This window comes from Cynara cardunculus (genome assembly GCF_001531365.2).
Source record: "Cynara cardunculus var. scolymus isolate 2C chromosome LG 6, CcrdV1, whole genome shotgun sequence".
Classification (NCBI taxonomy): Eukaryota; Viridiplantae; Streptophyta; class Magnoliopsida; order Asterales; family Asteraceae; genus Cynara; species Cynara cardunculus.
Window position 1 is genome coordinate 13,193,545 of NC_037533.1, and position 11,094 is coordinate 13,204,638.

At 34.5% G+C, this 11,094-nt stretch overlaps 1 protein-coding gene across 1 annotated transcript; it reads right to left on the reverse strand.

Annotated features, from left to right (window-relative positions):
* Positions 1-683: 683 nt before the first annotated feature.
* Positions 684-7,231, reverse strand: LOC112514589 (gamma carbonic anhydrase 1, mitochondrial). The gene is made up of 5 exons (XM_025121152.1): positions 7,041-7,231; positions 5,970-6,113; positions 2,677-2,802; positions 2,421-2,572; positions 684-1,074 (listed from the first exon to the last, which is right to left on the reverse strand). Exons 1-5 carry the CDS (start codon positions 7,153-7,155, stop codon positions 877-879), a joined length of 735 nt encoding a protein of 244 aa, XP_024976920.1. The 5' UTR covers positions 7,156-7,231; the 3' UTR covers positions 684-876.
* Between the last annotated feature and the right edge of the window lie 3,863 nt (positions 7,232-11,094).

The window sequence follows — 11,094 nt, forward strand, 5'->3', positions numbered from 1 at the left end:
AACAGAAAATAAAATAAATAATATATATTAATTAATAATTTTCTTTAAATAATAATAAAATAAAAACTAATAATAACTAAAGGACAAAAAAAACACAAAAAAACATAAAACAAATCATTTGAAGGCTAATTAGGGGTGCCAATGGTAACCCATAGGGGTGCCATTAGCCTCCCCCAAAAAATAACTTGCTTTTAGACAATAAGTTAACTAAAGACGACGCATACATAAACACTTATTTGGTAAACGCTTACCATATAATAGATGAACATGCCAAAAAACGAAAATCTTACATGAGAAGAGCAATAATAAGAATGTAGAGTCTTATCTAGCAAGTGAGGTTGACGACTACACTTACCGAGTAAATTGTTGTATGTAATACCATTTTAATGGACTGCAATCTTATTCGATAAAGTAAATTAAAGTGTCGAATCTTATTCGATAAAGTAAATTAAAGTGTCGAATCTTATCGAATAAGCATTTAGGTAAATGACCCATAATACAAAATTTTAGTCAATAAATGTTCTTTTCAGAACTTAGAATTAATTATGCGATGGAGAAATTACCCCATCTATTATTAAGGATAAAATAGTCATTTTGTTATGGCACTAATTACGCATTTCTAACACTATGTCTATGTTTATTTCATCATCAACATTTATTTTGGGACGCAGAGAGTATAGAAGTACTCGTAAGCGATCTTGCAGTTCAAATCAATACCATCATCTTATTTGTAAAAGGACAATGACCAAATATGTAATGTAAGGAAGATTGCATTGTCCGTATATGTGCTTTCATAAAACATGAAGCATTCAGGAGATGCAAAAAACAACTACCTTACAACAAACTAATGCTCGGTTTTTTCGTGCCTTACCAAAATCATGACTGAAGCAGAGATCTGGGTTCGTTCACTTTCTTTTGTAGTACTTTCAAAAACTCGATCTTGTCCAAGGGCTTTGCGTTCTCGGCAGCATGAACTTTTGCAAGGCTGCCATAATTGGCAGCCGACTGGGAAATAAAGGCTATCTCTTCCTCTGTAAGCTTCCGAAGGAATTTGGCCGGATTACCTCCCCATACCTGTTGGCTACAACCGTTAAGCTTTGATGCATTGTAAATTATATTCCTTCCATCCCAAAAATAAATGACCACAATGAAAAAAAGGCACGGTTTTAGAAATATCTAATTGTTACCTTTTTTTAATTAACTGAATGACAATTTTACACTTAAAATAGAGGGAGTAATGAATTTCTACTTCTCATAATTAATGGTAGAATTGGAAAGTAGCTAGTGCCAGTAGCACTTACTTTTGAACTTATTTTGGGGAGTAAATTACAAATTTCGTCCCTGTGGTTTAGAAATTGTGATTTTAGCCCCTATGGTTTGCAATTTATTGCTATTTTCCTCCCTGGACTAATTCCTACCTTTAAGTACAAGGGACTAAAACAATAAAGAATTGTAAACCATAGGGACCGAAACAACAATAAATTGTAAATTATAAGGACGGAAATAGAAAATAAATTACAAACCGTAGAGACGAAAACGCAGTTTCTAAACCACAAGGATAAAAATTGCAATTTTTAACGAACCACAAGGACGAAAATGTAATTTATTCTATTTTGGGACAAGCTAAAGTAGAAATGTGGAGGGAGTAAGTGAAATGGAAAGGTGTTTCAGAAGTTCAAAGAGGCAAGCATGACAGTTGTATAAAGCGGCATGGCAGCAAGTTAATGAAGAAAAGCCATATACGAATAAAACAGCTGAAAAACATGTAATGGATATTTATTCAGGGCACGAAATAAGAAACTATTGGCCGTTGTTTCCAATTTCAACAGGAGTGCTCATGTTTTGTCTCAGTATGATTCACTTGATATGAATACCAACACGAGCATGCAATCTGTCTAACACATAAACAACAGAAAAAAGATATAAATTCTGGGGAGATAGTTGTATGCACACTGATCAGAGAGCACATTTAAGAGTTCAATTGAAAATCCCGTCAGTGATCTACTTTTTTTAGTAACTGTGGTCTTCGGGCCAACTTGTGTGTACCTCGACTAATCCAATGGGGCTATGGACATAACAGTCAGGAAAATCCCTGTGGCCCTGAAAAGACTCGAACTGACGACCTATTGGCAGCAGCTCTTGGCCTTTATTTGCCGGTTGAACTGGCCCTCAAGGTTACCGGTGAACTATTTGTGAATAATAAAGGGGTAATCCCTTCTCCACAATAGCTAGACCATTACCATTATCATATATACGACAGGCAAAAATGCTATCTAACACCAAATATACCACACACAAGGACTAAGCATGGGGGTTAGAATATTGATTCCTATAACTTTCATTATGTGAAGTTTCATACACACATGATATCAATGATGTTAAAATTATGAGTGGTGTGCATGAGAGAGAGAGAGATGAACCTCGCCACTGGGAATTCTTGTATCCTGTCGTACAAGGGCTCCGGCAGCAACCATGCCATGTTTCTCTACTACTACCCCATCAAGCAGTGTAGCTTTCATGCCAACAAATGCTTCATCTTCAACAGTGCATCCATGTAAAACAGCGCTATGACCTGCGTATATGAATTTGGTTCACTATCAAAACATCTAATGGTAGAGCCTCATCAAGTTATTCTTGATAAAAAATACAAAAACTAGCTACTACAACATTACTTACCAACAGTCACATTGTCGCCAATCACAGTAGGCAGCACCTTCCCAGGTAGGTTAGATTTTGCAACATGGACAAGTGAGTGGTCCTGTATATTAGTGCCAGAACCAATACTGATGGAGTTCACATCACCTAAAGCACAAAAGGATGTATGCTCGGTAAGTATGCAAGCTTCAAAAATGATTATCACTGACACTGAGTGCTACTACTTGCTAGAACTACAAAAAAATATGACATTGATTGAATGCGGGAAGGATATATTCTCTTTCAAAGAGTGAATAGAGGTAATTGCCGTAGAACAAACAAAAATAATGCTTTATGAGTGTTGTAGATATGCTATGATGTTTAATTTTAGATTACTCACATACCTAACTATTTGTTAGGGAGTTGAGCTTAATTGTGTCAAACTCATCATTTTGTAGCATACAGATTGTCTTCAGCTTGCATTGCTCTAACTTGTGATCCACATCAATAAACATTTAAAAATATACACATCATTTGCTGAATACGGAAACTCTAAGAGAGAATAGAAGAGAAAAAGGGATGCTAACATTGAATAAGCATATGGCAATGTAATTTTACAAAATCCAGCTTTGGATGAAATTCAGATTTAAGAGAGAGTAATGTAGTGTTTGGTAGGACAGAATGAATCTGGAATGAATTGACGCCTTCCCTAATGAATGAAATTAAACCGTTTGATTGTATTATGGAATGTAATTGATCATTATGAAGTAATCTGATTCCATGCAAAACTGCTAATATGATTCATTGGAGGGAGGCCATTTTTAGTTTATTCCTTCAGATGGTGAATGACTCTTAGATGTATTACCCAAGAGATAAAAAACAGTCACTATATTCCTCATATATGTTTTCTAAAAGAAAATAATGATCACTAGCAACACGACATCGATGACCATAGACCTTCAGGAGAGACCTTGAAGATATTATCCTATTAGTGTGCAATGTGCCATCCCCACCACCTTCCTCCACGTATAGATTAAATCTTCTTTCATCACCGACAAAAGAATTAAACCCAGTAATTTAATTCTATTGACCAGTATCAAAATTAAAAAAACTCATGTTTCCTAGGAGAAATTTGTGAAAATCCACAATGAATTCCTGAAGCCAATACTTAAACTTACTTGTTAGGGAAAATTTGAGAAAACCTAATTTGAAGAACATATTTGAAATAAATGGGAAAGAAAGTAGCATAGTATTAGTTAGTTCCTCGCCTCCAAGGTGAAACAAGAACTCGAGCCAACCATATGGTCAAATGTTGAAAAATCTAGCCATAACACTTTATTCTGGCGAAAAATATTGAATAAGATTTTCCATTAAATAAAAAGGAAGTACATGAAGAAAAACAATGTAAACAAAATATAATCATCAACTCCAACAAATCACCCAAGTAAACCATACCCACTATGATGATTATGAAACATCTACAAGCTAGAATGCAAGGCCAACATCTATTTGGTGCAAGCTAGGGCCAGCATTTCAAGAATAGGCTAGAACAACAAATATAAAGATAGCAAAGGGCGAACAATACAGAAAGTAAAGTATGTATGTCTTGAATATCCACACATCATTTCCTATCAGTGATTTTTAAATATTTCATTTGTAATTATTGTATTCACTTGAATTAATTAGGTTGTTTCAATTCATATTGGTATTTATCCAAATTCCAATGAGAAAAATGAGGGATCAATAATGGATCATTTCCACTAAGTGAAGAAAGGAAAGACGGAGAGGAGCTAAGGAGCCTGTCATATACTTTGGAGGAAGAGATATAGGAGTTGACAGGGTAAGTTATAGAAAAGGAAAGACATGGAAGAAATGAAAAGAGGGTAGCTCACTCTCGGAAGAATATAAAAGAAAAGAGGAACATATGTCTTTTCCATGGAAAGTGGCTACAGTTTCTGTAAATGGTGCATTTAAGTGTGAGTGTGGCTTAACTAGTAGTTCAGTTCCCCTTTTCCCTTTACATGTTGTCCGTAACTAACATTGGATGGTTCATGGTTGCACAATTGACATGGAACATTCATTCGACTCCAAAGTTTCTCTTTGCAGTGTAGAAGAGTCTAAAACCAATCCTCATCCCTACATAGAATATGTCTGATGAAGTCAACCTTATTGTTGTGTTGCCATTCTGAATAAGATGCAAGAAGACTTGTAAAAATGGTTGTACATCATCTTCATTTCTAGTTCATCCCTACTTAATTTTATGGTAATGAGTAATGCTGCAATCCCAATATCTTTCTCCAAGAAGTTGAGCAAATATGACTTGAAGTGGGCCACACCCAAACACATCTTTTCTTGCTTTCTCATTCCCCCACCCCCTCTTTCCTTCCTTACAGAAGCTATAGAATGAAAAGAAAAAGGTGGTAAATATGGCACTATAGCCAATATTGTATGGATTTTGGGTAAATATTTGTTCATTGCAGCTCTAGTCTTCTTTAATACGTATGGATGGAGGAGACATCAGGGAATATAATTTTCATTGTCGAAACCAGCGGCTAAAGGATTTCCTATCTGTCCTAACCATTTCTTGCATCCCTCATGGATGTATAGTTAAATTTCACAGTCTTCACTCATTCTAATTTCCATGTGTGATATGCATCTTCCTACAATAACATAGCAGGCCAATAAAGATTTAAAGTTGCCATAGTGTTGGAACCCGTACAAGATTTCTCAAAAAACAAACAAGCCCCTAAATGAACTCACTTTCAAGTAGACAACTGTAAGTGTAAAATCTACATTTATCGTAACATTTGGGTTTTACATCCTTGATAATAACATGTTATGGAAATGAGTTATATACAGTGATAAGACGACTTGTTATAAAAAAAACACGAACCTATGATAAGATCCAAATTTTGGATCTTATTTGCCCACTTTGTTATTGGTCAATTTATCTACAACTATATAGATGTTTCAACCTACCATAGCCTGTTTTAGAAAAACAGTTCCTATCATATTAATACCATTATAAAACGAAACCCCAAATGAAGTAGCTCATCCTATTTGTAGTATGAAAAAGTTAAAAGCAACATTTATATATATTGTTGATTTGACATAATTATGCAAGCATGGTTATATTATTTTGGTCTCTAATGCATCATATTAGTTAAGCAAAACATATGTACTACAAGTATTTGAATGTAAATATTAAACCAATTTTGCACATGAAAAGTTTATATAGGAACAAGAAAAATAAAGCTACTCATTCCAAAAAATACAGCTCAAGGACAATATAAGACTAATAGAGTGCATAAAAATAACAGCCACCATAGCATTACCTCTCAGAACACATCCATACCAAATAGATGATCCAGCTCCTACATTGACATCCCCAATGATAGAAGCACTTGGGGCAACAAACGCATCCTTATCAACAGCAGGGGCTTTGTCATACACGTTCATAAGAGATCGATGCCTGGACACTGTCTAGAAATATAAGAACCTGACTAGAGTGATTCAAAGCAAGTTTAAGCCCATAGAATCTTGAATATTAGCAAACATGCTAATTTGGGGAGAAACAAATGGTAATAATAAACTTAAAAATATGATCATTGACAAGTTTCTTTACAAAAGGAAGAAGTTCCAATAGAAAAATGAAAGGATATTTAGTGTAACAAAACAACGGATATAATAGCCCATTAGTAATTATGAAAGCAAATGAATGTGTCAAGATACAAAAAGATTATAATGTAGTGTAACAAAACAACGGATATAGTAGCCCATTAGTGATTATGAAAGCAAATGAATGTGTCAAGATACAAAAAGATTATAATGTATATATTATAGAAGGAAGAAACCTAAGCATATGTCAAATCAAATTCAATGACACATCTGATCAGCATCAAATGCCATAGTTTGAAAAGTCAAGCACTTCTTTCCTATTTCTGAAAGATATTATTGTTTTCTTGCACCATCAGTTAATTTTATCTGTATCTCAAACAGTAGTATAACATATACCCGTTCTCTAAGTGCAAGGATGACACCATAATGCAATTGCTTCTACCATTGCTTACTATTGTCAAAAAAAATGTTTTTGAAGTTCCTTCTAGAAGTTAAATTCAGACTAGCTTTTGGGTTAGAAAAATCCTTATTTCAAATAACCATCAACCCTGTTTAAAACGACCAACATTTCATTTCTCAATTCGTAATTGAACATATATTCATGTAAAATACATAAATGCAATAAGATACATCTATTCTTAATATTATCTTCCAGCAATAATCCACCTATATCTGAACACGTTGAGGATCACATCATCAAGAAATTAAAATTCTTCATAAAGATATAAACCGAAATTGAAAGAGATAAAGAAACGAAAAATTAGGGTTAGTGATGATTTAATACATACGTTGCTCCTTGAAGTAGTTGTTGCCCTGGAGGCGAGAACCGAGACGATCCATGGCTTGTCCAGTTTCGCGGATCCAAAATCCAACTGTGTATGCTGCTCTCCCTAAGGTTCCCATAGCGACGAAGATCAAACGATCGTTCACTGTTCGACTGTGGTAAGAGCTAACCCTTGGTTACTCTGTATTTCCGCCCTAAAATTGAACAGCAAACCCGACAGAAAATGCTCGGATACCAAAATGACTACAGTACCCTTGTTATTTATCTCATCTGACCAAAATGCCCTTCATTTAACTAAAAATCTCAAGGTAGCGTTTGGTATGCATATATGATTGTACAGGATTGAACAATACAAGAGGGTAGGACTGGACATGACAAATGTTTGTCTAGTGTTTGGTACGACTAGGACTGAACATGACAGAACTAGACAAATTGTACTCAAAAGTTATTTTATGATTTTATTTATCATATAATAGTTATAACTAACACAAATAAAGTAATAATTTAATTTATAAATATTTTTACACAATTTTCATGTACATAAATATAAAATAGTACCAAATTTAATGAATTTTTTTTATATAATTGACAGTAGTTTGAAAAAACTCGATTCTTACAAAGAATAAATTATATTTTATTCGGTTTAGAAGATCCTTATCGATTGGAGAAGACATGGTAAAAATTGTTGCAACAACAATGACTATGGAGGTAGAAGCATCGGAAATTGGTGAACGCTGACGGTTGTCGAGGATGTGAAGATGATGGATAGTGGTGGAGGAGGTAGTTGTGACCTATGTAGTGGAAGTAGATATATGTAATGGTAGGTAGTGGTGGTGGTGGTTATGATGGAGGTGGGGTGGCCAACGATACTAGAGGTGGTGGAGATGGACGGTGGTGGTTGTAGAGGACGTGAATATGGTAGATAATGGTAGTGGTAGCCGATCGTGGTGGCCAACGGTGGTAGTGGTAGCCAATGGTGTTGGTGGGCAGTGATAATGGTAGTTAGTGGTGGTGGTTATGGTGGAGGTGAGGTAGCCCATGGTGGCGGCGATGAACGGTGTTGATCGGTGGCCAACAATGGTTGTGGAGGTGGCCAACGGTGGTGGTGGTGGTGGCAATGGACGGTGGTGGTCGGTGAAAGAGGTTGTTGTAGTAGAAGAGAAGATGGCTAACTATGGTAGTGGTTGGTGGCCGATACTGGTTGTGAAGGTAGTGATAGACAGTGGTGGTTAGTGGTCAAATGATGGTTGTGGAGGTGGTGGAGGTGGCCGACGGTGGCTACCGATAGCGGCAACGGCCGCAACAAACGGTGGTGACCACCAAAACAGATACTATGTTAAGGTTATATATATCAAACGAGAGTTAATTAGGTAATATTTAATTTTATGTCTCATTCTTGTCGCATCTTGTTCCACCTATATGTCACACCAAACGTGAGACAGGGAGTTATTGTCCTGTCCGATATGACGTTAAACATGGAACAATGAGTTTTATCCCATCCTATAACGGTAGTCACATGTACCAAACACAACCTAAATGACTTGTATAGCAAAGGGTGTAAAAAAAACCCCGGAATCGAATAAAGTTTGGATTAAAGGATTCAGATTATTTGGTTTACAGTTTTTCTATTTCAGTTATCGGTTTTTATTAAACCAAATAAATAATCAAATTATTTTTTCAAATTTTACATTTATAAATCATCTTTAAATTTAAAGAAAATATTAATTATATTTATACTTTTTCTCTTATCTTATTTTATAGTTCCAACTTTCAAGTTTATATTTAAAAAGTTAATTATATATTTATAATTTTCTTAAAAATTACAAAAGGAATTTATAAAAAAAAAACTTTATTGGGTTTACCTGATAATTGATTCGATCACCAATTAGTTCGAAAAATATTGAAAGCCAAATAAACCGAACAAATAACACCCTAACTACAAGATAGATTTTCCAAAATATTGATTTGTTGTATTCTATACGTAGGTGGATATCAGATGTACAAGAAGGGGATGGGAACATCATATGAGTCGATTCATAAATATAGTTTCGATTATAGATACACAATAATCAGTGTAAGTTGGTAATTGGTTTGATCTTCTTGAACTCGGTCCTAGCTTCAAAAAAAAAAAAGTTGGTTATCCCAAGAACTTGTATGATCAACCACAAGGGTGGTGTCTGGTTAGTTTGAGTTTGACTCCAAAGGTCAAAAATACTTGGAGGTCTCAGGTTCAAATTCAAGGAGGAATAAAAATTCCCTTGTGGCCACAGATGTTCAAATGCGGTGACTTCGGGCTATCTGCAAAACAGGTGGTCGTTCTGGAATTAGTCAGCTCGCATAGCGGGTTGGATATCCAGGTTAATAAAAAAAACTTGTATGATCCTTTACTAGTCTTTTGTTCAAACCATAAGACCGATATGAGCCTAATGGTTCGAAATCGGTTCTGTACAAGACCAATTTTATTCAACTTTTTGGTTTTTAAGAAGTCAACTATAGTTTTCAGAAAACATGTAAAGACTTACGGAAGAGTTTGGAAGCAAGTTTGGGCGTCCATGCCTTCACAAAATCGGTCTTCGACCGATCCTTCTCCTAATGTCTTGTCAAAAGCAAGATTACTCAAATATTCAAACTTATTTCGACAAATATTAAAGCTTTGAGTGATCCTCGATTTATTTGACGGAAAGTTTTGTTACCATGCTGTTTAACAAATCTTTCGATGTTGATCCCACATTTTAAATAGTTATCGCAATTCTAGGCTCATTTTTATGTTAAAATGTCCGAAAATGTTAACTAATTACAAATAAATGAATAAATTTATCGATAATCAATATAAAAAAAAGATATAAAACGTAAATTCAGAGAATCCAATGTTGGATCGTTTCCCTTCTAAAACGCAATTCATGGGTTGTTTGGGGATTAAAAGTGATTAAAAGTTCAAATCCCTTCTTACATTTCTCACCTTAACTCATATTCTCATATAATGCTTCGTCTACAAACATATCTATGTTAAATTAGATATCTATCAGTATTTGCAGTGGCGAAGGGCCTAAGGGGAAGGATTATTTAGGAATAAATATTGTTTGTTGTTATAATTAGGGCTAAATATTTTAGTGATTGTTTATGAGTTTGAATACTTTGAGACTTACTAGATTTTAGTTACTGAAACAATTTGTTAATTGTTATTTCGGATTGATAATTGATACGTAGATCAAGATTGAATCATGAAAACCGAACCAAAAACTTTATAAACACGGTTTTTAAGTTTCTTGGTTTAACTTGTATCATTAAATTGAATGTTCAAAGACTTTAAATGCAACATAAAATGGAAGGTGACTTTTTAAATGGTTGCGCTGGTTTTGTTTACTGAAAAACAAATTGCTGAAAGTCTTTGAAGAATATATGAAAGCCACAAAAAGTCGACAAGTTCCAGTTTGATGAACAATGTTTGAAGATTTCATTAATTTTTTTTTGTCTTATTTATGTGATCCATTTATATAAAGAGATCAGGTTCGGCCACAAGGTTATAAGGCTTATGTTCCGCTCCTGAATATTGGTCAAAATTAAATATAAATACAACTTGTTTTGTCTCACGAGAAGTAAGTTTTTTATTTACATTTTGATGTGTACAAAAATACAGTTAATATTTTATTTTATAATTTTGGTTGATTTGGGTTATATCAATGGAGGGCTCGAGCAGGGTCCCGTGCACATACTCAACGTATTTTCACAAGTATAATTTTTTTGGTATAAAATGTGCATCCTCTAAACTTTAAAGGGAATTTCAGGATGTTAGAAGATACAAGGATCATCAACCAAAAAACCAACAAGATCTTTTAAATCAACCAAAAAACTGCAAAAATCTGTCGAAATTAACAACAAAAACATAAAAAAATCCCTCAAAACAGTGCAGTTAGGCTAAAAACGCATCGAACAACGTTGTGAGGCTTTGATTTACCTTAGAGGTCCACCCACTCAGTAAAAATCCTGGGTCTATCACTATAAGTTATATTTGACAAGGTACATGATATGCTTGTTGATAACTATTAGGCATGTGAATG